We start from the raw sequence: 27,782 nt of genomic DNA on the forward strand, positions 1-27,782 counted from the left end.
TGACCAACTCCCGGCAGTGGCATCGAGGAGAGGTGACGGTGTCACGTCCCCGTCAGGCTGGCTGCCCTGCTCCTGCCCACCGGGCCCGGAGGCACAGGGAGAGCCCTGCCAGCGGGGACACGTCTCACGATTGGAGGCACCAGACGCACTGCCATCCACCCAACGTAGCAGCTGGGGCCACAAGTCCACGCAGCTCGAGCCACTTTTACACTTGGGCAGATCCTCTGGACTCCAAGACCATTTTGGGGGCTGGGTCCCCAGCAGAGTGCGTGGGACTGGGGATGAGGGGCATGGCAAGACTGTGCCCTCACCCGCTCCCAGCAACCCACGCGGGGAGTCAGTGCCCCCTGCCCCCAGCAGGCTTGGCCAGACACCTTTGTACCAGGGGCCCTGTAAGCCCCAAAGTTGTGGCTGCCGCCAGATCCCTTGGCTCCTTGAAGCGAACACGTGGCCAGAGACAGCTCTCCGGTGGCAGCGATGACCGTGAGACATGCAGGTATCTGCTAAGTGCCGGCCACCGTGAGTTTGTCTACGAGTCCCGGGCCTCACCGGCGCCTGCTGGTCCCGGTGGGGTAGACGCCAAGAACCGCCACCGAATCAGCCACGGCCTGACCGGGATGAGGTCGCCGGGGTCAGTGGCCTGCACAGCAGGGCAGTCGGAAGGGCACTGGGGCGGCAGTGTGGCAGAAAGGGGGGTGCGGATGGGCGGAGGGGGCAGGGAGCCCCAGACCTCCTGTAGCAGCGGACCCGACCCAGCAGCCACGTCGACACCAGCACCCCAGCGTGGCCTGGGCTCAGCCTGTCCGTCCCCGACCGCACCACACGCACAGGCACGCAGCCTGACAACTGCTCAGAGTAACCTACTTTCAGGTGAGGACTGGGCAAAGTCACACGGGGCCGCTTACCTCCAGCCTGCGAAACGGCACAGATTCCTCGAGGGGGCTGTCCTCTGTCTGGAGGGTAATGGGCAGATCCTGCCAACACTTTCGTAAGCGTCACGGATGCCGTGATCCGGAGTTCTACTCCTGGAAACTGACCCACAGCTAACACAAAGCAGCACGGACAGACAGGAATGGAAACAGCCAGCACCTGCCAAGCAGACGGTGGGACGAGGCGCTCCGAGGCCCCTGGGGAGGCGGCGGCCACGTGCACGGATCCACGTGCTGACAGAGCAGACCAGGAGCCCCGTGACGCAGACTGGCTCTGGAAGGACACCGAGAGCCAGTTGGTGGGACGTGGCCACCGATCACCCATCCAATCATGGTGTTTATTTTTTATTAAAAAAAAATTAACGTTTATTTTTGAGAAAGAGAGAGCACGAGTGGGGAAGCGGCAGAAAGAGACACAGAGTCCGAAGCAGGCTCCAGGCTCTGAGCTGTCAGCACAGAGCCCAATGAGTGGCTCGAACTCACGAAACGTGAGATCATGACCTGAGCCGAAGTCAGATGCTAAACCGAGCCACGCAGGCGCCTCCTCAAATGTTTTTGACGAGTGCAAGACCAGTGAGTTTCCCAAGTGGACTGGACACCTAGGGACGTGCCAGGCACGGGGACACCCCAGGACTACATCTCGACCTCACACTCCCCCGTTCTAGACTTCCCAGAAGAGCCTGGAGTTGCCCTGTGGCTGAGCATGGCTGCAGCACAGCAACATGGGTGGGCTCACACTTCCCACAGGGACCACGGCCCTGGTGGACACGTCACCTGCACAACATTGACTTCGCAGCACAGAGGAACTCCCAGAGGCTCAGCCAGCCCAGCAGCAACTCAGAAGGGGGGTGGGTGCTCCCCAGTAGCCGGGCAGTGAGGAACCCCCACCCCGGGGAAGGGAAGGAGGGAGGGATTCTATCGACAGCCAAGCCAAGTACACGAAGCTCAAAGCCAGAACTGCTTTCTCCCAGAGTTCTTTGCATCTGATTCCAGCAGAGCAGAAGGAAGGTGCTGGTGGGGCGGGGCAGAAAACCTGCCTCGTGGACAGCAGACAGCTGGGGGTGGCCGGCAGGGGAGGGGGAGGACAACCCGGGGACACAGCACGGCCTCCCCCTGGGCCATGGCACCGAAGCCGGGATTGCTCACAGATCCCGGGGCGGGCCAGAATCTCTCTGTAGTCTACCTGCCGCCCTCCAGGTGATCATGCTAACGCCACGGAGAAATGAGACACGAGGACACAGTGGATTCAACAAAGCGTGTATTAAACCACTTATTGGAAACTGGTTAAGATTAAGGCACTCTGAACTTGACGGTCTCCTTGAGGTTACAACACGTGGTGCTCTTAGGACTACTTATAAAATGCGGGGACCAGGACAGCCTCCCAGACGCACTGGTGTGGCCTCGGTACCCCGAAGGGACTAAATGCGCTGTATGAACAGGGCACAGCCCCAACCGTTCAGGACACAGCGTGACCTCACGTACATTACTGTATTAACACAAAGGCTGCTGGAGTCTGCTACAGAGTTTTTCTTATGAATAAAAGTAGAATGTCAAAATCTGCAGGCTGCTATAAAATACTTAGGAATGTTTCGTAATACTTCAAATTGCTATCAAATGCCCAAGAAGTCAGAAAGAGATAGTCAAGAGTTTGTACAGTTAGTGTCTCAGCTTATAGACATTGCAGGACAGCGCGGTCACCTCACGGCACAGGCCGACGTGGCTTGGGGGGGGGCGGGGGGGGGCTGTCGAGCGGTGTGGGGTGTTGGATCACACTGACCTGTATTGAGAACTTTCCGTGACACGTTGGAGAGCAGTCCCCGACGGCACAGTCACGAGTGTGAAAGCGGAACACATCATTTGTCTTTGCACCTGTCGACCCACCTCCCCAAAGCTAAACGTCTTCCTAATCCAAAGCAATGTGGCGGTGGCCACCGGGACTATTTTCAGAGTGAAGAGAGGCAGTTCACACAGCTACTCCACGGTCTGCATCCCCGATAGGAAGGATGTGGTCATTTACTGAAGCCACAGATCTTGCTCTGAAAGGCCTGGGGCCAACGGAAGGCACCGCAGGGTGTACCCGGAGGCCACGGACAGCGTCCCAGCCAGAAGAGCGCGGTTCCAAGCTAGGGGTCGTGTGACAAGCAGGACAGTCAGCAGTGTCTCCGTGTAGCACGTGGAAATCCCTCTGGCCGGCCCTGGACACCCTGCCCGACCCCCCAGTAGGCAGAGCCCCGCAGAGGGGCCCACGGGGCATGGTCCCTTCCTCCTCGGGGACAGCCTGGGGACCCCGTGGTCCCTGTGTGACCATGTTGCTGACAGCCTAACTAGGGACAGCCTGGTGTGGCTACACACAGGACCCGGCGCCGGCCGTCACCAGGGCTGAAAAGGGAGCGGGGCAGTGATGGCCCCTCCAGGCCCACGGCCCAGAGCACCTGCTGCTGCCCCTGCAGGGGGCTCTAATGCTTCATCTGTTATTCAAGTTTTCACTGGAAAAAAATCTTGGTGTTCCGGTAAAAATACAAATTAAAATTTAAAAATTGTCCAGTAAGCGGTCTGAATTTTGACAGAAAAATTTCTTGGTGAAACACCTTTGGTGGAGGAATGAAATCCAAGACTTATTTGAAACGGAATGAAACGGAACAGAACAAAACACAGATTTAAGGTGAATCTAAGTTCTCCCGGACGCTGCTCAGAGCGGCTGGGGTCAGAAGGCACGGCCCGGCAGATTGCGTCTGGGCGCCCGGCTCCCCGGGGGGCTGCCACGCAGGGCGCACAGCCGCCGGCCGGGTGATGGAGGGCGGCGGGGTGACAGGGTCCCTTCCTCCCCCGCCGTGCGCGCACAGCGCGCCGTCGGGCACAGGGACGCGAGGACAGAAGGCGGGACGGAGGCCGGCTGCCCCGTCCGCGGTTGGCTTCGTCAGCGGAGAAGGGTAGCAGGATGTGGGCTTTGCCTCCTGGAAGTAACAACACAACCGACCGACCCCCCTGAAAAGCTTCGTGTCTGCAGTGACTAAATACAGATACAGAAGAGGGAACAGAAGCCCGCGGGTCTGCAGGGCGGCGGCGCCGTGCTCCCTGGAGCCGTGCGGGGACTGCTGGGCACGTGGCTCAGTTGTTCTCAAACCTGGCATACGGGTTTTCCTCTTTAAACAGACCTGGAACAAAACAGACCTGGTTATAAATGTGCTCACACGGCAGGAAACGAAGTCCAAGGACACAACACAATTCAGTGTTTCGTGAACACTGTGGCTCTAAGAAAAAGGGTGTTCCGAGCAGGTTCAAGCACCACGCTTCACCTTTTTTTTTTTTTTGTAACTATTTCTACTTATTTATCTATTTTGCGAGAGAGAGAGAATCCCAAGGAGGGGCTCGATCCCACAAACCGTGAGATCATGACCTGAGATCAAGAGCCAGATGTTTAACCGACTGAGCCACCCAGGCGCCCCTACGCTTAACCTTTTTGAAAGTCAAACCACAGGTGACTTTAAAATTGAAATAAAATTTACCAGAAACAATCATTCTAAGAAAAGCAAACCTAAAGGAATAAAAACTTATTGGCTGATTCTCTCTAAGAGGAATTAAGAAACAGCCATTATTTCTCCCCACAGCAATTGGCTAATATACAGAAATTAACAAAGCACCCTAAATGTCCTTAGAATTAAGGCTACGAAACAACAAGGTGACTGTCCACTTCACCACCACCAAGTGCTCTGACGTGGCTAATATAACGCAGTTGTAAAAATAAATCTCTGGTGCTAAACGCTCAGGCTTAGGAGTTTTCTCTTTGCAGTTCCAAACACACAGCCTCTCCCTCTCTTTAAAAACCTGTATCGCCACACTTTTCTGGAGCCGCTGCACCAAGTGTATGCGCTACGGGGGGGGGGAAGCACGGGGCGGGAGGGCAGCCAGTGCGGGGGCGGGAGGGTGGCCCGTCTGAGAAGGACCGCCGCCTCGGCCTTGGGAGGAAGCCCACGGTGATTCTGGTAAAGGGAGCCCGTGTGCCAGATGCCGAACACAGTCGTGTTGGAGCAGGACGAATGGAAGAGCTCCCAGCTCTACTTCTGGTTTAAAGGGGGGAGACTGTGTTGTGATTAGAAAACCAGACGGCTTCTGAAACCAAGAGAAGGGTTTCCTCCATGCAAGTACGCGTGCCTGGCCCGTCTCCCCCCTGGGGACCCCCCGGGATCTTCCACGCGGCTGGGTCTCTGCAAAGTCCAGTCCATTAGGTGGGCTTTATGTAAACAGGCACAAGCTGGCTTCCTCAGGGCGGCTCAGGGCCTGGCGCACCACCAAAACGGAGGAGTGAAGGGCCTCGCTGAAGGTCACGGAGAACGCCCTGCGCCAGGAGCCCCGGCCCGAGGCGCCACCCGGCCTTGCACACACGGGGCAGGTGGGACACTGCAGCGGGGGCAGACTTCAGATGCTACTTGTGCTTGGCGATAAGGGCGCCGCGGTGGAGTCTGTGTGTGAGTGCACGCGAACACGTCTCCCTCGCCGTTCACGGAAACGTCAGTCGGGTGCCAACAAGCTCCTTTCAACCCTTCAGTATCGTGAAGCAAGGTGCCCGTGCCAAGGACAGCTGGCGTTCACTGGGCACGAACGTGCGCCTGGAAGAGGCACCGGGGACAGACGGCACCGTGCCGACACGACCACTGACACGACGTCACCCACGCGGGAGTCCGCCCTTGCCTAGGCTGGGGACCTGACACCGGGTGAGTGCTGTGGGCACCGGGGACCTGATGGGCCAGCTGGCAGAGGAAGCCGAGGGGCGGGAGGCTCTTCCCCACGAGGGAAGGCTCTAGCAGCTGCTGAACATCTCACCTGCAACCAAGGAGACCCAACGGCAGGGGAGAGGCGGTCAGGGCAGCCTCGGGCCCCGGAACCCACACCTGGCGGCTGGCAGGGTCGACCCGAGCCTGAGGCGACACGCACAAGGGCGTGACAGTCAGAGGAGGCCTGCGTGGACGGAGGGGCCAGCCAGTGCTGGGTGGGGGTGCCGAGTCAACCGCACGGCCAGCAGCCCACCAGAGGGAGCCGAGGCTCCAGGACCCACTGCTTTAGTGCACAGGACCTGAAAACACCACGAGAACAGGGTGTTCCCTGTACAGACACAGAACTCCAAAATGAGGGCGTTAGTTAGAAAAGATTTTGAGGGGCACAGTGGCTTGGACGGTTCCGCATCCAACTGTTGATTTCAGCTCAGGTCGTGATCTCAGGGCTGTGGGATCGAGCCCCACATTGGACTCTCCGGACAGTGCAGAACCTGCCTGGGATTTTCTCTCTCTCTCAAAACAAACTTTCCAATAAAAAAAAAAAAAAAAAGGAAAGAAAAGATTTTGCAATTTTCCTTATCAGATTCAGCCCAGAGCCCAGCTGCCAGGTGCACCCGACACACAGCAAACACTGCTCAGGCCATGAGGTCCACGAAAGCACCGCGGCCCAGAGCTGGAGGCCCCGTGGCAGTCATCGGCGAGAGCGCAGTGCGGCCACTTCTAGCAATCCCAACAGCCCTAAACAACAGCATGGCCGCGGACGTGGGAATCAGCAGAGAACCAACTCAACCCAGGAGCAGATTTAATGTTCTCGCGGACTAAAACATTAGTATCCCCCCAAAATCCCTCCAAACAAAAACCAAAACCAGATGAATCACTTGGTGGCATGGAGACCTCTGGCTAACTCCTTTAAAAGGCGCGCGGCCCGCAGTCAGGTGCGGGAGCAGCGGGAGCACCAGGCGCAGGGGAGGCCACACGACCGGTCAAGTTCCGCCCCCTCATCAGCCAATGGCGCTCAGGAATCCGGCTGAGAGTAAACACCCTAAGGCTTCACCTTTCCAGACATTCCCTGGAGTTAGCTCCTTCCGGACCGCGCAGTCTAGAACCAACGGCTCCTCCCGGAAGCCTCAGCCCAGACCCTGCAGTCACGTCTCAAGGCCCGGAACCCACTCCCAGCCAAACAAAAGATGCAGTCAGTCGATCCTTACCATATTTTTTTCTGATTTCATCATGTCTGGATTTCATTTCTGCTCTCCTAAAAAGACAAAGAAATCTCACTTAGCACCAAAATATAACACAATGTTAAATGATGTACCTTCAGCAGAGAGAGTGGGGGTCTGTCCTCTTTTCCCGGGAAGAGACCAGGGACCAGGGTGGGGACAAGCCCGGCCGCCAGGCCAGGCAGCGTGAGGCTGTTTCAGCATCACGTCCTTTGATTCTGAGTTTCAACAAAAGAAATTCAAATATCCAAGACTGTATTTTTTAAAAATATTTTTCACGTAGAGAAAAACCCGACGTCAGATTCTGAGGAAGGTTGGGAACACGCAAACGTTAGTTTTTACTTAGGGGCACACGACGTTGCGGGGACAGCACAGAAACCCGCCGGGCCTCAGCCCCCGCCGGCAGCGCCTCTCCGGGCCACCATCGCGTTCCACGGGCAGGGACAGGAGACCCGCCTCCCTCGCCCTGTCCCACAACCCACAGGGGCGCACCCCACGGCGGGGGTCGTTTCCCAGGGCCGCGCAGGCCGGGCTCCCGAGCCAACGGGGACCTCACCTCTCCTCCTGCCGGACCCTGCGCTCCTCGCGCTCCCGCGCGGCCTTCTCCTCTTCCTTATCCGGCTTCCGGCTCCTCTTCCTGCGGCAGCAGCAGGCGCAGCAGCACGCGGCCAAGGCCAGCAGCACGGCCCCCCCCACCACCGACAGGGTGATGATCAGCGCCTCGAAGTTCACTGCAAATCCCAGCGGGAGGGAGCCGGGGGTCAGGACGGGAGCGGGACCACCCCCTCCCCCACAGGCAGGCCGCAGCCCGCGCAGGGGCCCCTCCTAGGTCTCTCGGCATGTTCGTGCGACTTAAGAACAGTTTACCGGCCAACCACACAGACCCAGGCCACAGGGTCCGAAGACGCTTCGAGCCTGACAGACGGTAACAAAGCGGGCCCGCCCTGAGGGACTCCTCCAGACGGAAGGGGAGCCCCGTGCAGCTCAGCTGATTATTTACATCCAAGTCCACGGCCCTACGTGGCTGGCCCTTGAACACGGTTCACACTGCGTGGGTCCCCTAACACGTGCATCTTCAAGACCTACGGGGCAGAACTCAAGCGCACCTCCTCTCCCTGAGACCTCCTTACGAACACCTCCCCCACGTCGCTGCAAGGACACAGTGCGGAAGAACACAACACACAACACAGGTGCTCATCGGTTGCCTTCGTGATCGTAAGGCTTCCGTCAACAGATGATGCGTTACGTTTTCAGGGAATCGAAAGTTGTGCGCGGATTTTCGAGGACGTGTGTGGGGGGGGGGGGTGGTCAGTGCCCCTCACGTGTACGTTGTTCAAGGGTCAAGTGCGCTGACTGCCCCCGGGGAGACCCTGTGAGCCCCGCAGGCCCAGCCCCTGCCCCACCCGGGGCTTGAGGACAGGCTGCTCGAGGATTTTGTCATTTCCTGTCAAGACCCAACTTCCGAAGCAAACAAGTAGTTAAAACGAGGTTCTCGATTCTTTCAACTTCTTTTAAGGATTTACAAACCCAAACCAGTCCCTATTTTTCTACTTAATTCAAACCAGAGAACTCGAGTTTTCACTCATCCACTTAAGTCAGCCCTGGAAGAGGCTTCAAGAGCAAACTCCCCCCGCCCCCCGATGGTGGAGCGTTCCTGGCACTGAAGTTAGAAAGTCTGGCCGCCACGCAGAGCTGGTCCCCTCGAGTCTCCCCCGTTTCCCGGTTTCCCGTTGGTGGCTGGGTGGGGCTTGCCAGGTGGGAGAGGGAGGCCGACCCCCAGTGCCCGGCGCCCTTCAGACCCCACTCAGGCCAGCACAGACCCTCACGTTCAATGCAGGCCGGCCGCTGGCCTCACACACTCTCTGTGCTTTGTTCACAACTACTTTCTTTTCTTTTTTATGTTTATTTACTTTTGAGACAGAAAGCGTGAGCGGGGGAGGGGCAGAGAGCAGGTGAGACAGAATCCCAAGGAGGTTCCATACCACCAGCACAGAGCCCGACACAGGGCTTGAACCCACGAGTTGCGAGATCATGCCTTGAGCAGAAACCAAGAGTCACAGGCTTGACCGATGGGGCCACCCAGGCGTCTCTGTTCAACTACTTTAAACAGAAACAGGTGTTACATCTGAAATGCCTTCTGGGCTTTAGATCGTGTGTTTTCTTCCCTCCTTTGACCTGTTCTGGAAGTGCCGGCATCACAAAAATTAGCAGGAACAGGTGTAAAAAGAAAAGACCTTTGCTGGCAGATGGCATCATCTTCTGACCAGAGAACTTCAAAATAATGAACTTTAAGAGCCAATCTGATCAGTAAGACAGCTGGTTCTGAAATATATCTACCCCCTCCCCCCCACCTCCAAGACAGCATTTCTGACTAGCAGCTAAAACCAGTTACAAAATAAAAACAGACATCTGGTTGTGACGGAGGAAAGTACCAAGGACCCCTGTCCCCATCAGCCCTACGCGGGAAGGCTGTGGCGTGCTACTCGAGGACGGCAAGACGGCCTCCGTGCATGAACACCAACCCTGCTTCTGCACGACGGTTTAACATGGCAAAGATCTTATTTTCCCCCAAACGAACACAGATTTAAAGTCATCATAGGTAAAACCCCACAAGAATTCTGCCGAGACGTGGGTGAAAGAATTGTAAAGCACCCACAGCACGAGGTCTAGATCTGGTGCTCCCTGACATGTGGGGGCCCCCAGTCTCCCCAGATGGCACGAGCCCCACCCCACCCGCACTCTATTCCCACAGAGAAGGTCCTCGGCCAAATAACCCTACCCAATCCTCTGCAGTGCATGCGGGGACCCACGGCGGTTCCCACTTATCCCCGATGGGCAAGTAGCAGGCTCCCGTGCCCCCCTGGCCCTCGGGGTCAATTAAACCAAGCACGTGCTCTCTCGGGAACCAGGGGCACGGCAGAGCCTGCCCCCCACGACCCCTGGCTAGTTCCTGTCCCCCTCCCCCAGGCTGAGTCACCACGAACCGCAAACTGCTGTGGCCTGCTGTGGCTCTGTCTGTCCCAAGTCAGGGGTACGGCCAGCCCCACAGCCCTAAGGTGGGAATTTCATTTCACAGGCCAATGATCAAAAATGCCCCCACCTGAAAGGTGTTCAATATCATCAGTCATGAGCGAAGAGCAAATCAAAGCCACAATGAGATGCCACTTCAAACCCGCCAGATGGACGAAAATGAAGGTGACAGATTACCCCAGGCCCTGGCAGGGATGTGGGACAAGCGGGAGCCCCGGTCGCCTGAAGGAGCCCTTCTTGAAAGGCGATGAGTCCGCCATCCCGCTGCTCAGCATGTGCCCAGCGGGAGTGAGTGGGGGGCCGCCCACGAGCACGTCTGCAGCAGCACGGGGACCCCGGGCATCCCCGGCAGCAGAGTGGGCACAGGGCGCCAAGCAGCAGCGAGACAGGCAGCTGGTACGCGTGGCGCACGAGTGTCAGACATGCCCCCGAACGGGGAGTCGGACAGACCAGCACGCTTACTTTAAGTGAAGGGCGGGCGGGCAGCACTCCCTGGGGTGGCAGGTCAGTGCACTGGCTGCCCACCGTCCCGACAGGGACAGGCTGTGAGCGCTGGGAATGGTCTACACGCTTTGCTGAGTGCGGATTACCTGTGGACTCGTGTGAAAATTCACTGAACGTATGTGTGTGTGCGTACATGTATGTGTTTACGTTACCCGAGGACAGGAAGGGAGACTTAACATGTGTGCGCATCATTAGAAGTTATGCTTCAACTTTAAAACACCTTGGGGGCACCTGGGTGGCTCAGTCAGTTAAGCGTCAACGGTTGATTTCAGCTCAGGTCATGATCTCGCAGTCCATGAGTTCGAGCCCCGCGTCGGGCTCCGTGCCGACCGCTTGGGAGCCTGGAGCCTGCTTCAGATTCTCTGTCTCCCTCTCTTTCCACCCCTCCCCAACTCATATGTGCGCATGCGTGTGCTCTCAAAAAATAAACGTTAAAAAGTTTTTTTTAAATAAACGCATAAACGTTAAACAAATCACCTTCTAAAGAAAATAGAAATAAAAGCACCTCAACAGTTCGTGCTCAAAATGCCAAGGGCTCCCTGGTCCAGGACTGGTCTCTGTGGGGTCTCAAAAAGGGTTAACGTCCCCCAAGAGAGAGCGCCTACAGAATCCACCACTCGCAGGCAGAAAGGGACAGAGAAACGTAGGGACCTGACCGTGCTGACCCAGCAGGACTCCAGGCACACAGACGCCAGCAAGACGCAGTCCCTAAGCTGACCCTCTTCCCTCCGCCTCGCAAGTGGGCCTCCGGCACCCCGGGGACCCCTGGCTGCCCTCCCAGAAAGCACGCATTCTCACTGGCTTCCTGACTTCCTGCAGGGAGCACGTGTTCGGGCAGCTTATGCTAACTGAGCACACCCAGACTCCCCCAGACAGTACTGACTCTGCAAGAGTTCCGTGAACACGAAGACTTACCCCAGCAAACGCCCCAGCGTGCAGAGCTCAGCGTACAAAGGGAGCTGGGTGGCAGGATCCTGGTCACGGGGTAGTCCAAGCACGCCTTATTGGTATTGCACCAAAGGCACTGAAAGAGACGAATGTTTGCCAAACCCCAGAAACGCAGCGTAAACACCAAAGAACCAGACGGTCCAGGATACAAGCCCAGCCACACCGTCTGCTCCCCCTCAGTGGCTGACCGGAAGGCCGTGGTCCTCACCCCGCCACAGCAGCTCCACCCCGCCTTGCCCACCAGGGCCGATGTTACTCAAACCCTCTTCCTTCAGGCACCCTGCCCAGCCTCTCGGCCTCCGTGCGGTCCTGGAAGCCGCCAGGTGGCTTCCCGCCCGCGGTCTTTGCACGGCCTCCTCATTGTGCCCGGAACCTTCTTCTCCAAACACACGCCCCTCAACCTCCTCCACAGGGCCTACCTGCCGCACCCCCCTACTTCCTTCCCTTCCCGACACACCGTCTCGGATCGTCTGCAGGACAGGCGGGACCACACTCATTACACGTTTGCTGGTGGACTTTTGCAACCTTGGCAATCGCCGTACAAAGATCCTACCTGTACCTGTGGTCTCTCCGACCGCACTGGCCGTTAAAGACAACGCAACTAAGGCTCAAAGCGTCCCTCCCAGGACCTGAGATTACTGCAGTGACATGCCCGCAGTGAGCCATCCAGGTGGCACTGACAGGGCACACACACAGTGTGCCCTCAGCCTCCCCTCTGGCCTCCCAGGCCCCTACCTGTCCTTCCAGAAACCCACGTGCGCCCGAGGACCCGTGTGGGCAGGCCTCCCGCAGCTCCTGCGCCCTGCATTTCTGACCGGACCCGTCTGCATCCAGAGCGGGCCCACACCTTCAGACTTACTGCCCGCCCGCCTGCTGAGATGGGGGTGCGTGTGCCCCCACAACGTCCTCCCACAGAAAGGCGGGCTGGACCGGACGATGCCGCGAAGTGCGTACTCCTGAAGCCAGAGCGAGGCAGGACACCAGGCTCCTTTGTGGCCGGGAGGACTTCCGACGGTGACATCCGCTGCTAAAAAGCCGCGCCACCAGGAAAACGCGCAGACAGGTGAGCAAGTTCAGGGTTACCAACAGCAAGGTCTGAGGCTGCAGTAGCAACAGCCTTCAGTCTTTACCCAGCAAACACAAGGGTCCACTCAGACCCTACGACCCGACACGCTGCCAGGTGGTAAGTTCTCTTCTGAAAGCGTGGCCAGCATCCTAGGGCAGAAACCACCCAGCCCGTCTGTCCTGACCTGCCTCGCAGGGTTCCCCGCTGCCAGGAAAGGGAGGACAGGCTGCGTGGCTCTAAACTATCCTCGTAAAACCCGACTGGAGGGAGCTTCCCCTACGGTCCCAGACAAAGGCGTCAAAGCCCAGGGACTGCTCGGGGAGCCACACGGGATGGGGCAGAGGGACACTGACGGGCCCCACACGGTGGCGAACTTTCTCCGGCGTGCCTTTCTGCTGGTCCCTGACGGCCAGCCGCACATGTGCCTGTGTGTCAGATCCCAGGATGGTCCACCTGGAGGAGACCGCCAAGAGCACTGGGCCTGCTACGGGGCGGCTGCCCTCCTGCTCGAGGTCACGCAGGGTCAGCACGGGAGCATCCTGGCTCCCAGTCTTCCCGGTAATTCTGGTGAGTCAGTCTGAGCCCAGGACACCAGGCCCTCCGGGCTGAGGGCCCACATCTCTCCTTGCCCTCACCCTTCCCCGTTCCCAGGTGAAAAGCCCAGGGAGGAGCATCTACCCCAACCCAGGACAACTGATGGAGAATGCGGGACACACTGTGAGGACTGGGGGGCCCACGGTGCGTGGACGGCCCTCATTCCTGTGGGCAGGCCGGTTGGGGAAGCAGACGCCCCAGCCCTGGCTGAGCACCACGGCAGGCGGGGCCTCTGGGAACTCGCAGGACGCTCCCGGCCCCATCTTGGGGTTCCATGTGCAAAACAGAGTCACGGTCCCCGTCCCCAACAGGCCTCTATGCTCTAGTGGCATCGACACGAAAGCACGGGCCACGGGTTCACAGTTGCAGATTAGACGCTAAATGACGCCCAGCCCAGTGCCCATCCTTCTCCGTTCCCCTTGCCCTCCACTCCCCCATCCTGCTTCTGAACACCGCCCCCCCCCCCCCACCCAGCCCACCAGCCTCAATGAGGCCTCCTGCCCACTCACACGTGTTCCCAGCTGTGGGGCTCAACCCAGTTTATGAGCCCAGACACCTGGTCAGGAGGTAAGCATGTGTGTTAATGACGCTCAGGTGGTATCTGCAGTTCTCACGAGAAGGTTCACTACTCCTGAGAAAGACTACAATGGCATTCGACACCCATTACAGAAACTATCTCCACAAACCCCAGACGGCAGAACCTTTAACACCCACAAGACCCCCCCCCACCCCGTCGTGGAGAGTGGGGTGTCTACTTACAGAGACGTTTTTCAGGCACTCCTCACAGCTCCTGTTTGTGTTCTGAGAACAAGCTGCGGGGAAAGGACAAACAGGTCACTAAGAACCGCTCACTGGAAACACCGGCCCAGGCGGCCAGGGAGGCACGCAGTCTGCGCTCTGAACCACAGAGTCGAGCAGCCAGCCTCCCAGGTGCAACAGCGGGAGTTTCCCAGCCTTGCTGCAGGCCGGCCACCAGGGAGCGTGCACATGCAGCCCCAGGGTCCCATTTGCAAGGGGTCGTGCGGAGAAAGGGGCCTCGGGGCACAACGGCAGTACCTTCGGGGAAGAGGAGTGGAAGTGGGTGCGTAGCACGCACCCAACTGGCCCAGGCCCGCTGGCTCATCGGCACAGTCTCTGGAACCAAAGGCCACGGCAATGCCAGGCCCATGGGACTAAAGCCAGGCCTCGGTCCCCGCCAGTCCCGCCCAGACCTGAGGGAGAAACCCCCCCGGAATCCGCCGGCTCCAGCCGCTCTTCACGGCAGGGAGGGATCACACCCCACCCAGCCAACAGCCCCGGAACTCGCAGCCGGGGGGAAAAATGTCCAAACCCTCTCAAGCAGCTGCCGTCTTCCGCACCCACAGCTGAGCGCACACGCTTACTCCGAAGAGAGGTCCGTGCCACCCCATGAGCCACCGGAACCGCACCCCACAGTCGTAAGGAGCGACCACTTTGCAGGCGCCAGGGAAACTGAGATTAGAAGGGCTGACGGGGCCAAGTCCGCGGAGGCGGAGCACAAGGGGACTGTGGGCCGCGGCGGCGGGAGGCGAGGTGGCTCGACCTCAGCCACGCACCCAAGCGCTTCGCTCAAGACACTGGGAACACGTGCCCACTTTACGGTGCCAGGGAAGCCGACGACAGCCAGATGCGCGCGTACAGAAGGTGGGCACACCGGTGGCGACGGAACGGCGCTCGGCCACGAGGAGTGTGCCGCGCGCACGGAACACGGAGCCTGCACCACGTCACGTGGACCAACGGACACCGGACACGGACGACCACCCGCCGGATTCCACTGGCGTGCGGTTCTGAAGCCGGCGAACTCATCTGCACCGGGAAAGGGACGGCGGCGGCCTGAACCTTCCAGAGAGATGGGCGCGTGCTGGAGCGTGACGGGGGTCACGTGGGCGTCACTTACCCAACGGCACATGTAAGACTCCCGTGTTTCACCGCACGGAAGATCTGTCTCCAAAGGAAAAGACAAACGTGAAGCTCCAGGTCACGACGCGCGCGGGGAGGTACCGGGACGAGCGCAGGATGTCTGCCGTGGGCTTCGCCGAGCTTACCAGAGGGTCCGGGACGTGCCCCACGACGGAGGAGACCCAGCCAGACGTGAACAGCCGACACCCACGTGGCGGGCGTGCAAGGGAGCGCTCGCCATCGGGTCTTCCCACTCTCCCGCGCGTGGTGTGAATGCGCTCGTGACGCGTGACCCCGTCCGCCCAGGGGAGGAGTTCCCGTTTCAGTCACACGCGGGCTCATGACGTCCGCGAAGCGGGACTCTCAGGCGCGTGAAGCCTAACCCTTCTACCTTCCATGTGCTAAGCACGACCCCACTTTGTTTAAAACGAAAGCCCACTTGTCACGGGCCATCCCACGGCCGTCTTTCCGCTGGCACGCCATTGACTTTACCCTAAAGCTGACTTCCAACTACTGTCCTCAGAACGACAGACTCAGGGCGCCCGGGTGGCTCAATCGACCGAGCACCTGACTCGCGATTTTTGCTCAGGTCACGATCCCAGGGCCGTGGGATCGAGCCTCACGTTGGGCGTGCTGTGTGTGGAACCTGCTCGGGATTCTCTCTCTGTCTCTCCCCGTCTCTCTCGTGTGCTATCAAATACAAAATAATTTAAAAATAAAAATAAAAAAAAAAGAACAGACATAACTTAGCTCCACGGAGGTAAAGAAACAGACAAGTCACAGAACACCTCGATCTCTGCCAGCACCACTCCGAGGCGGGGTCGCAGAGGCGCCAGGACAGGGACAGGAACAGCACCGCCTGTCTCAGAAACCCCGTGCCCTGGAGCCAGGCCGGCTGTGCCAGGGCTGGGGACTCGGCCGCCACATCCAAGCACTCCCTCTGTCCGTCCACCAAAGGGCCAGGCAGCGGGGGGGCCTCAGTGTCTAGACACAGTTCCCCAGGAAGGGGGCCAGGGCTCCTCGGAGAAGCAGCTGATCCCAGAAGTGGGGCACAGAGAGGACAGAATCAGCCCCGGACAGACTGCGGCATCACAAAGTGGCACCAACTTAGGAGCGGATAACAAAATACCTAAAGGACCCAAAGGCCGGCTTGAAGGCCGGTGGGGGGGGGGGCGGGGGGGAGGGAGTCCTCCTTGCCAAACAGGGACAATTTAAAATCAAAGGGATTGACAGCCACGGACTCCAGCCTCTTGAACACTCCAGGATTTCACCCGGACATGGAGTAAGTACGGAGAAGGCCAACTAGCAGAAGCAGAAGCAGGGGGTTTGAACGCCTGCGGTTCTGCCATCATCGTGGGAAATCTGGACGCCAAGACCACCGCGCGCGCTTGTGAGGTGACAAGACACTTACGGTCTCAGAGCGCCTCCCCAGTTTCATCGCTTATGAAGACAAAGTGCACCTTACAAGTGCCCAGAGTATTGGCAGTACGATGACAGGACGACGGGACACAGTGGCAGCAGGCGCCCCCGGGGGTGCAGGGGGAAGGACACAGCCACGTGTGGTGGAGTCTGTCAAAGGCACTGGAATCCAAGTAGAGGACACCAGGCAAGGCCAACTGGGGCTCCTTCTACAGAGTCGTTTTCTGGGAACAGACTGGGGAGCAGTGCTGGGTGGGTGGGGAGACATGGTGGCCAGAAGCCCCGCACGGTCCTGGACGCGGGCAGGGGACGGAATGACACTACTGGGATGACGGGTACACCGGGTACACACACGCCCTACGTTACATCTCCAAGTACTCACGAGTCCTGTCGATGCCAACTGTCTGATTTTGACCCTCATAGTCCCATGACGCACAGGAGGCCCACCGCAGAGAATGAGGGGCGAGGGGGGAAGGGGGAGGGCCGCAGGACGACGGACCCTGACGGACCCTCGGGCGGTCTGGAGGGGGGAGAACAAGCAGACGCGGAGGGAGCGCAAGGCAAGCATGGAAATGCTGACAACAGAAAGGCATGCGGAGTTTGCTGTGCGATTTATTCCTTCAAGGTTTCGGCAGCTTCGATCTTTTCTAAACAGGCAGGCAGGGAGCCACCGTGAAAATCTGCACGACTGCCTGTCACGCCCACTCAAGTCCTTTTTTCTTTCCTTTAGCGAGAGCAAAGCACACACGCAGGAGAGGGGCAGAGAGGGAGAGAGAGAATTCCACGCAGGCTCCGTGCTCGGCGGGGAGCCCCACGCAGGGCTCCCCAACTCACGACCCTGGGATCACGACCCGAGCAGAAATCAAGTGGGACGCTCAACGGACTGAGCCACCCAGGCGCCCCTCAAGTCCTTGTCAAAAAATTTTACGAGAAAAGACGTACCTCTCGTCGATCTTAATCGAGTGGCCACAGGGAGCAGGGGGGTCGGGTACGGGAACTTTTTCACGGGAATTTTTTTTCTATTTTCGTTTGTAAAGTCTTTTTGAGAGCTGGACTCATGTGAACTATACCCCGAGATACACACCGGAAACCTCACCCATCCCACGGTGTTGGGACCACAGACCCGTAGGAGTCAACGGAGACCAGCCCTCCGCCTGCCCCCGCCACGACCACCAACCGGGCAGACGTTCAACACAAGCAGAGACACCTACACTGGACAGTCTTCCCGAAAAGAGCCGGCACCAGGAAAAGGTCGTTCTGTTCTCTCCCTTACGAAACACCTCACCGTCTTGCATGGCTGGCAAGGAAAATACCCCACTTGCTGCCGCTGCGGACGGCGGGGGTTGAACTTCTCGGTCACGGGACACAGACCACGTGCTGATGGCCGCAGACCAGCACCACGGCCTCCTGCTTCCGGAGTCCAGCGCTGTGTGTGAACACGCCCATTCCACAAGTCCCCCACTGAGAGTCGGTTTACCAACGATTAGAAACCCTCGGGCGTCACTCACTCTGATAAAAAGGTCTTTCTGTCAGGATACGCTAACCCATGGCCCGGTTTCACGTACTTCCCTAAAGTTCCGGGTGAGGCCACCGATTACATACACAAAGGCACACACTAGCAGGGGTGTGACGAGATCTGTCCTGTAAACATAAAGAAACGAGCAAGTACGCATTTACTGAGCCCGCGTCACACACAGGCAGGAGGGCGGCACCTGGCCGGCCCCCGGCACAACAATCCCCTCATCGGACACTGTGCCCCCTCTGCATGGCGACAGAGAGCACCTATGCCATCCGTGTCACTTGAGAATCAGGGGTGGAAAAGTCATTTAGACAAAAGTCCTGGTCACCTTCCTGTCCCAACAGAGAAGAGCTGAGCGGCATGGTACACGTCTTCCTCAACTTATGATGGGGTTTCGTCCCCAGAAACCCATTCAAAGGGGGAAATATCCTATCAAAACTCCGTGTAATTCCCTGGTCTCTCTCGAAACCCTACAACACTTCCGTTAGCCTGCGGACGGGCACAGCCGCCTGGCCCACAGCCTGTTTTACAAGGAGTGTGGACGTCTCGAGTAGTTGACCGAATACCGTACTGAAGTGACAAGCAGACCGTGTGGGCCCAGAACGGTCGTCGGTGTACGGGGACCGCGTGGCCGCCCAGCCCCAGGGTGACACGGCGTGTGGAAACTCCAGGCACCGTGTTTACTGAACGCACATCCTTTGGCACCACTTACAGTCGAAAATCCTAAGCCGAACCCTTGTTAAGTTGGGCACCGTCTGAACATACAAATAACATGCACCACACGTATACACACTGGAAGGCCCTTACAACTGGTTTCAAACGCCGTGGTTCTCGGCGAGAGACAGGTAGGTGAGGAAACGCGTCCCCCCCAGTCCTGTGCCGTTCGCAAGGAGCAGTCAGGGCAGGCTCCCACCCCCGACCTGCACAGGCCACGGCTGAGCTCCTTTGTATCCTTCAAGTGGCTCCGAGGTACGGAGGAGTCGCGGGGATGGAGTCTCATCCCCCACACAAGGTGGGCTCCACAGGGCCACGGAGGCTTCTGTAAATTTAGGAGTTTCGCTCTAAAGACCTTCAGAGCATCCTGGGTCCCTAACGTCTCCATGCCGCCAAACACACAGTGGGACGTTAGGAACTGTCAGCGTGGGACCGCTGTGACGCATTCGGTGAATCTGCATGCCTGTCGTGGTTGACTTACGTGTCACCTTGACAGGGCTCAGGTGCCCAGACAGCTGGCAGACATTTCTGGGTGTGTCTGGGTGGGTGTTTCAGAGGAGATCGGCATTCGAATCGGCTGGCTCAATAGTGAAGACCGTCCTCACCATGGCCAGTGGGCAGCACCCAGCCCACAGAGGGGCCCCCACAGAACAAAAGCAGAGCCACCGTGAATTTACTCTTTCTGCCGAAGCTGGGACAACCACTTTCTCCTGCCCTCAGACACCGGGGCTCCCGGTTCCCGGGCCCTCCGACATGGAGGAACCCGGGCAGCCTCCCCGGGGCTCCGACTTGCAGACACAGGTCCCGGGACCTCCCAGCCTCCACAGCCACGCGAGCCCACCCCTCACGACACATCCTTCCCCACAGCTGCAGACCCCCTGCCGGCTGTTTCTCCGAAGCGCCCTGATAGCCTCGCAGGGGGACCAGTGATGTGAACGCCACAGTCACACCCTACAGGGCGACGGGCGGTAAGCAGCGCGTGCTCTGGGGAAGGGGGGACCTCAGCGCCCCAAAAGTGCCCCCGTCCGAGGAAAGGCAAACGAGACCCGAGGGTACCTGAGTGGGAAACCCTCCCGGCACACCACTCCTCCCGCGTGAAGGAGTTGCTGCAGGAGAAACAACAGTCCGCCACCTTCCCCCGAGGACCCAAGGACCGGAGGACCCGGGGCGAGTCCACGGAACGAGTAACCACCGTGAGCTCAAGGGCGGAGGGGCTGCTGAACCGACAGTAAGTGCAGTGCCACGTGGCAACCGTTCTGATCTAATTCCCTAATTAAAAAACTAATGAAAGTCACCAAAGGACACCGCCACTCATCTCAGCACGCCAGGGCAGTTAAAAAGCAGAGCAATCAAACTCATCACTTCGGGGCACTCCTGACCCGCCCCCTCCAATTACGCGGACACACACCCGCCAGCCCCTGAGAAAGACCCATCTCGGCAGGTTATCCATTCCGGTGTGGTAACAGGTACCCACTCCACGTCTGCGCTTGGAACCCAATCCCGACCAGAAGAGCTCTGTGCACCGCGTTTCCACTGCCTCCTTACGAACGTCCAGAGAGCTACGTCCCAAGTGTCACAGGCACACACACATTTGGAAGTAGATCAGAAGAAAACCAGTCCTGTACTGGAATCACAGCAAAACTCAACAAGCCGGGATAATACTGGCCCCAAGTCAGTCCTGCTTGCGGAGCCCTGGAAACAGGTCCAGAGGCCTACCGGTGACCCCACCACCACCACCAGTGATCACACGGGTACCCCACACACAGCAGCCAGCACAACACTTCTGACACACCCCAGCTTAAATGTTTCCCTGACCTGCCACCAGGCCCAGAGGCTGAGTCGGAGGACCGGCCCCCCTCCACTGGCCGGCAGGAGGACAGCCTCCGTCAATACTCCATTTCTGGAATCTTCTGAGACCTCAGCTTGGCCCTAGGCCATACATTTCCTTCCCGAGCAGCCTCTCACCCACCCACCCAGCACTCAGGGTTTCTTGGTCACCACCGCCGTCCCAGCACCTGGCAGGGCAGCTGATAAGAACGGGAGATAAACCAAGGAAGTACCCCCACCCCAGGTCTGTTGAGTGCAGAAGCAGAGTCAGCCCCTTCAAAGCGGCCGGTACTACAGCTCTCCTGACTCCACTGAGCCATGCAGTAACTCGAATACTCCTTCCCGAGGGGAGTGGGGCCCCAGGCGCCACACCAGTGCCCGGCACCCACGCCTCAAGGGGCCTGGCCCCTGGACACCGGCTACCGACCAGCGCTGGGGCTCCAGCAGGTTAAGCTCCACTTCCTGACTCAGAAACTAACCGCCAGCTCGGTCAGAGAGGGTCGAGTGAGACTAAGAGGGAGGGCAAAGTACTCAGGATGATCCTGCGGGTCCCGCTGACACCGCCCCGCGACCGAACCAAGACAAAAGGCCGGTCTGCCCCCCTCCCGGCGCCCCCGCTGCAGCTAGACCAACGGGAAGGCCGCAGCAGCCTGGGGCAGCGACTGGGCGCGGCAGAGACCCCGGGCCCCCTCCACCTCCCTGTCCCGGGACCCCAGAACCCCGCGCCCCCTCCCCCGCCTCCCCAGCCCCGCCCATGGACCCCCGCCCCCTCCACTTCTTCCCCCGCCCTGCCCCGGGACTCCCCGCCCCCTCCACCTCCCCGCCACGCCGCAGGACCCTCCCACCCCTCCACCTCCCCGCCACGGGGCCCCCTCCACCTCCACTTCCTCCTCAGCCCCCGGACCCCCGCCCCCTCCACTTCCTCTCCGCCCCGCCCGGGGACTCAGCGCCCCCTCCACCCCCTCCCCCGCCCCGGGACCCACCCCCTCCCGCCCTCTCCACCTCCCAGCCCCGCCCAGAAACTCTCAGCCGCCCCGAGCCCCTCACCCGCTACGGACGGCTCCTGAGCGGCGGTCACCGAAAAGAGCAGCAGGAGCAGCGCGGCCACGCCAACAGGCAGCTCCCAGCGGGGCACGAGCCCGCGAGTGCCGCCGAACGCCATGGTGGCTGCGGCCCCTTTCGTCGGTCGTCGGTCCGTCAGACGTCAGCCTTACGCGCTCCACCTCCGCGGACGGGCTAATCAGTCTCCCCCTGAAAGAGCAGCACGCCGGAAGTGGGCGGGGCGAGCGGCAGGGGTGAGTGCGCAGCCGCGATTCCCTGTTCGCCCCGCCCCCAGCCCTCCGGCCTGCCCCCCGCGGCTTGTGTTCCCCGCCTTCCGGAACGGCGGGGGCGGGACTCCGTGCGCGTGCGCGTGCGCGTGCGCGGCTGAAAAGCGGCAGTCTGGGCCGGGCTCGCTGCGGCTCAGTGCGCGTGCGCGGCCTCAAGGGGCGTTCAGGGGCGTCGGGGGAGCGGTGGGCTGGACCCTAAAGCCTTGCGGAAGTCCGGTGCGGTGGCCTCGGGGCCCGGTAGTGCCGCCGTCGGTGCCAGGCTGGTACCCGCGCCCGGGCTGCACTGGACGGGACCTGTGCTCACAGAGAACAGCTCGCAGTGAAGCTGTCACCTGAGAGAAGCCTCGGGCTTCGCCCCGTGTGGTCGCGGAGACGCATCTGGGCCCGCTCCCCGTCTCCACACCCCGACAGAGCCTTGGCCCTCGTGGTGCCTTCTCGGGAGCCTGCTCGAGGAGGGATACGTACTGCAGGAGGCCGCCCGCTCTGCAGACTGTTTCCGTGACCAAAGTGGAGGAGGACGTGGCTGGTGTCCGGGGAAGCGGGCCATGCACCGCCGGCTCCCCCAGGCCCCGGGGGGGGGGGGCTCGGGGCGGGGCCCACGGTGGGCCACCCGCCAGCCTGCTGTTCCCGGCCCCCACGCTGTTCGCAGGCATGTGGCACTGCTGCCCCACACCTGCCTCGGCGGCAACTCCGGCGAGCTCCGCAGTCTAACGTCAGGATCAAGACCAACGTGTGGCCTGGAAGCTTCCATGCCTCCCCCCCGGAACGGGGGGCCCACAGCCCTTAGAGTTTAGCTTGCCTTTAACCTCCAGAGCCGGGGTGCAAGCACTGTTCTCAATCAAAAGAGTAGTTGGTGATTGTGTATTTGTGCCTCCTTCTGTGTGCAAGGACCGAAGGCAGCACCCCATCATCTCTGTCCCGTCATACCGTCATGGAAAAGCACCCAGAGGGGGTGGATAACTGGCCAAGGTCTCAGGGCTAGAAGAAAGAGGTGCATCAAGGGCTAGCAATGAACCTGGCCAGGTTCTACCTCTATGACCCCCCTCCCCCCCCCCAGGTACTCAGTCTCTGTGAGCTCACAGCAGTACTGACCATCATGAGATCACAAGATCACACACGGGGAGGACCCACAGCCTTAGCGTTAGCTCTTCCCGTCTTCCACTTCAGGGCAGACCCAAGTTAGCCTGGGTGCCCATGGTGCTGGTCTCGGTCTGCGGCGTGGAGGATGAAAGGATGAAGACCACGGGCCCGTGACATCGTGTCGATGCCAGCGTTGAATTTCATTTTAAGAGTATGTCTTCAACTTTGTTCAGACTTTTCATGAAGTGACAAGGATTCCCGTACGGGTAAGGCAGCAAAGGCCCCTTAACTGTAGTAAACTGACCCACTTCTCCTACTGCAAATACCTCCAAATATCTCCACTTGGATCTGCTATTTAGGTAAACAGACGTTTAAAAGCTCCATTTCCACTGGAAATGGAATAAACACCTACCTGGGTTTAAATATATGGCCCCAGAAACCAACACGTTTTCGTCCTAACAACGCAAACACACAACAAACAATTTAATGATGGTCGAAGGACATTGGACGTTTGTAAACCAAGACTCCGTGGACACTGCTGCATTTGAAACGGCGCCATCAGCACTGGCATGTTTTTTAAGGAGGCGTCACACCCAGCGTGGAGCGCAACGTGGGGTTTGAGCTCATGACCCTGAGATCAAGAGCTGAGCTGAGATCAAGCGTTGAGTGCTTAACCAACAACTGAACGACCCAGGCGCCCCAGCAATAGCATTTTTTTTTTAATACCCAGCAGTAGCATTTTAAAACCCAACTGTGTTCTGCAACATTTCAACAACGTGGATGTTCAAAAAATACTTGGCATCTAGAGTCCATTTCCTGTTTTGAAAGCGGGGAGGAAGTGGCAGCGTTACTTCAATTGCATTCAGTTGTCAAAGAGCTTTAAGCTTCCAGGAGAGACTCAAGCAGCATCAGGAGAAGCACACCCGCGATAACTTTTCAGAGAAACGGAATGACTCCTCTTGGCCACGTGCAATTAAAAGCATATGACTGGGGCGCCCGGGTGGCACAGTCGGTTGAGTCTGCGACTCTTGATCTCAGCTCAGGTCATGATCTCACAGCTCATGGATTCCAGCCCCACATCGGGCTCCGTGCTGATGGCGTGGAGCCTGCTTGGGATTCTGTCTCGCCTTCTCTCTGCCCCTCCCTGGCTCGTGTGCACGCGCTCTCAAAACAAATAAATAAACTTAAAAAAAATTTTTAAAAAGAGCATATGATTTTTCCAAGAAAGATAGCCAAAGAATCAGACCGCACAGTCACAACGGCATCAATTTAGGGGAAGTGATGGTCAAATCCTGCACGATGGGAAAGGCTGTCCTCCAACACCAGACTGGTCATTGGGTGGAATCCAGAGCCATGGTGATTCCACATTTCCAGGGTCCCCACCCTGGAGTTGTGCATATGGGAGTGGCTTGCTGGGCATTTTCACCAGAGTTGTTTTTATTTGTGGTCAGTGTGCCTGCCATCTGATTTTATTTGTCATCAAGAGTACATTCCTCTTAGGGCACCTAGGTGGCTTGGTGGGTTGGATATTTGACTCCTGGTTTGGGCTCAGGTCAAGATCTCATGGTTCCTAAGACTGAGCTGTGTGTTGGGCTCTGTGCTGACAGTGCAGAGCCTGCTAGGGATTCTCTTTCTCCCTCTCTCTCTGCCCCTCCCCAGATGATACTGGTGCACATGCACATGCTCTCTCTCTCTCTCTCTCTCAAAAATTAATAAACATTAAAAAAAAAAGAGTACATTCCTCTTAGTAAGTTAAGGAATTACTTCCAAAAGGCCCTGTAAAAAAAGAGCGAAGCTACTACCTGAAGCAGGTAACACATTAGATCTCTGTGATCAGCTGAGGACACAGGGAGCACTTGAGGGCCTGGGACTTTGGATGGCCTTGGAGGGATCTTAGGAGCTCTTGGATAGGCGGGGGCTCCGAGGGCCTCTGGGGCGGAGGGAGGGATGGACAGAGCCCGTTTTCCATGGCTGGATCAAGGGATGTTACCTGGACGCGCGGCGACTCCAGAGAGAGCTACAAGGGGCTCTTACCTGCTTGGGTTTTGGAGCTGGTCCTGGTTCCTGCCGTGTGGGGCCTGGACTGAGGCGTGAGACCCGGAACACTCTGGTCAGCCATCCCCTGTGAGCGGTCTCGATTCTTAAAGTGTTTTTCTGTGTCAGCCTCTCAGAGTCCTCAGAAGCGGGCAGAGGGGGCTCTAGTGACCCTCCACCCATAATTTGACAAGACAGGAAACAGCTTTTTCAAGGCCACGCCGCCAGCCAGAGGCAGGGCTAGACTTGGAGGCGGGGCTTCAACCGAGTTCCCTCCAGCTCCTCTCCATCCCAAGGGCACAAGGTGCGAAGTTCTCAAGAGGATCGTTGGAAAACTATCGGGAATATGTCACAACCAGGACAGGGCCTGAGGGCAACCAGTTCTACAGTCCGTGTTTCCAGAAACTGCCTCGGGGTATCAGCTCAGGCCTGGCTTCAGCCGGCCCTGCCAGAGAAGGCGCCCAAGCAGGGCCGACCCCTCCCGAGGGGGCCTCCCCGCTGCACACACCTGTATTCCTCGCCCACATACCCCACCGTTCTGTCCATGATTAGACTCGTCCTCCGGTTTCGCCCAGTGCTTCTCAATCATGCATCAGAAGCACATGCAGAACATGACAAAGCCAGACTGTTAAGCTCACCGCAGAGCCCCTGACTCAGCAGGTCTACGGCCAGGCCGAGGGTCTGCGTCTCTAACAAATGCGCAGGTGAAGTTGGGCCTGCGGTGAGGAAACAGCCTTTGAGAAGCGGGGCTCCGGGTCACCGAGTCTCCACCTGGCCCGCTGCACACTGACACGGCTGGGGCGCACTTACAGGCCGTGCTGCAGGCGGTCTCCCCCGCCAGCAATGAAGCCCGAGCCTGAGAGGGACACTGACGTTTGACACTCCGCAGGTGCAGGCCAGGCTGAGCCCCCTGAGCTGCCAGTGCTGCCAGCATGAACCTTTCTAGTTCCCCCACCTGCCCAAGTAAAGGGTCCCAGGTCATATACAGCAAGAGGCCCTCACACAGTTAGCATTTACAATAGAAGTCAGGAACCCAAAGCCAGGTGCCCACCACGGGTGCAGGTCTGTGGCAGGGTAGGGGGTGCTAGGGTCGTGGGGATATATAGGATAGGATCAAAAATTGACATTTGGTCTTAATGTTCCTGGCACAGAGCTCCTAAAACCCTTGGAATTTCCTGGATAGCAAGAGTGATGAAGGTATCTTTTGTTACTTATAACAATCCTTTCAAGTGCATCTGAGTTTCTGTTAAAGAGGGGACTTTTGGAAAGCACCAAAGCCTGGGGACCAACCTTGTGAGCAGAGGCTGGAATTTTCAATCCCACCCCACTGATGGAGGAGAGAGGAGCGGGGAGGGGCTGGAGGTTGGATAGTCACTAGTGGCCAACAAGTTAATCGTGCCTGTGTAATGAAGCCTCCATAAAAACCCCAAAGGACTGGGGTTTGGGGAACTTCTGGGTCCGGGACCGTGTGGAGGTGTGGGGAGAGTGGCCCCCAGGATGCAGAAGCCCCACACCCCTCCCCCGTTCCTGGTACACGTCTCTCCATCTGGCTGTTCGTTCACATCCTTTGCAATAAGCCGGTAATCCAGAGCGGGAGCTGTTCTGACTTCTGTGAACCACCCTAGCAAATTAGATGGATCTCTGATCTGTAGCCGATTACCTGAAGCACAGGTGACAACCTGGAATTGCATCTGAAGGCCGGGAAGCAGTTCCGTGGGACTGAGCCCCTCACCTGTGGCATCTGATGCCACGTCCAGGTATCTGGTATCAGAATCAAGTTTGATTTGTGGGACATGCAGTCAGTGTCCTCAGAGAACTGAGTCACTCGCTTGATGGTGTGGAAAAAACACCCATGTCAGAGGTGGCCAACCGTCCAGGTTTGCCTGGACTGCATGATTTCCTGGGAGGGAGGACTTTCAGGATTAAGGCCGGGACATTCCAGGCTCACGGGGATACTTGGTGTCAACAAAAGTGAACAAGGGGCGCCTGGGTGGCGCAGTCGGTTGAGCGTCCGACTTCAGCCAGGTCACGATCTCGCGGTCCATGAGTTCGAGCCCCGCGTCGGGCTCTGGGCTGGTGGCTCGGAGCCTGGAGCCTGTTTCCGATTCTGTGTCTCCCTCTCTCTCTGCCCCTCCCCCGTTCATGCTCTGTCTCTCTCTGTCCCAAAAATAAATAAAAAACGTTGAAAAAAAAATTTTAAAAAAACAAAAGTGAACAAAATGTTAGAATCTCTAAAAGAAAGAAAGAGAGTTTTCTTTGAGCCCAGGTTAGGACAGCTGTCCGGGAAACACGGTCTTCACAGGAAAGGAAGTGCTCCGGAGAATGAACAGTTTTTACCAGAGTTATATACTTTTTTTAAATGTTTATTTATCCTGAGAGAGTGAGAGCACCTGAGGGAGGGTAGGGCAGAGAGAGAGAGAGAGAGAGAGAGAGAGAGAGAGAGAATCCCAAGCAGGCTGTGCACTGTCAGCACAGAGCCTGATGTGGGGCTCGATCTTACAAACTGTGAGATCACGACCTGGGCCGAAATCAAGGGTTGGAGGCTTAACCGATGGAGCCCCCCAGGTGCCCCCACATTTGTATCCTTTTTGACATCCTGCGAAAGCTCGGGAGATCGTAGAGCAGCGTGTAGGCAGGAGTCGTGGGTTTTGTCGTAAAGGAACGTGGGGAGCAGGAAAGTTGATCAGTACGTCAAGGACGAGATGGTCTTCCTCTAGCGTAGTCATTCCCAGAGCAGGCGCCCGGTGCAGGGGCGGTGGGCTGTAAATCAGGCTCTGGGTCCAAACAGACTTTCCCTACAGTCGTGCTGACAGAGAAAGAAATCTAAACTGCCCCCCCCCCCTCGTAAATCAGGCCTTTAGAGAAGCCGTGGGCTTGCACC

At 58.4% G+C, this 27,782-nt stretch overlaps 1 protein-coding gene across 2 annotated transcripts; it reads right to left on the reverse strand.

The window, feature by feature from the left end:
- Positions 1-2,174: 2,174 nt before the first annotated feature.
- On the reverse strand, positions 2,175-22,267 carry PTTG1IP (PTTG1 interacting protein). 2 transcript variants are annotated; one of them, XM_086676146.1, is made up of 7 exons: positions 22,120-22,267; positions 21,507-21,710; positions 13,823-13,875; positions 11,371-11,479; positions 7,478-7,652; positions 6,910-6,956; positions 2,175-4,084 (listed from the first exon to the last, which is right to left on the reverse strand). In XM_086676146.1, the coding sequence occupies exons 2-7, from the start codon at positions 21,619-21,621 to the stop codon at positions 4,038-4,040; spliced, it is 546 nt and encodes a 181-aa protein (XP_086532272.1). In that variant the 5' UTR covers positions 21,622-21,710; positions 22,120-22,267; the 3' UTR covers positions 2,175-4,037. The 2 variants fall into 2 exon arrangements, with proteins under 2 accessions (XP_086532272.1, XP_086532273.1); XM_086676147.1 differs by lacking the exons at positions 21,507-21,710; positions 22,120-22,267 and adding an exon at positions 14,120-15,023.
- Positions 22,268-27,782: the final 5,515 nt, after the last annotated feature.

The sequence above is a fragment of the Puma concolor genome, chromosome C2 (assembly GCF_028749965.1).
Source record: "Puma concolor isolate L17-30 chromosome C2, mPumCon1.1.hap2, whole genome shotgun sequence".
In the NCBI taxonomy this organism is placed as follows: domain Eukaryota; kingdom Metazoa; phylum Chordata; class Mammalia; order Carnivora; family Felidae; genus Puma; species Puma concolor.

Coding starts and splice junctions, on each gene's coding strand:
- PTTG1IP (XM_086676146.1), bottom strand. CDS start 21,621: ATGGCGTTCGGCGGCACTCGCGGGCTCGTGCCCCGCTGGGAGCTGCCT. Junction 6,957..7,477: donor AGGGTCCGGCAGGAGGAGAG/GTGAGGTCCCCG, acceptor TTGTCTTTTTAG/GAGAGCAGAAATGAAATCCA. Junction 4,085..6,909: donor TGAAATCAGAAAAAAATATG/GTAAGGATCGAC, acceptor GTTTTGTTCCAG/GTCTGTTTAAAGAGGAAAAC.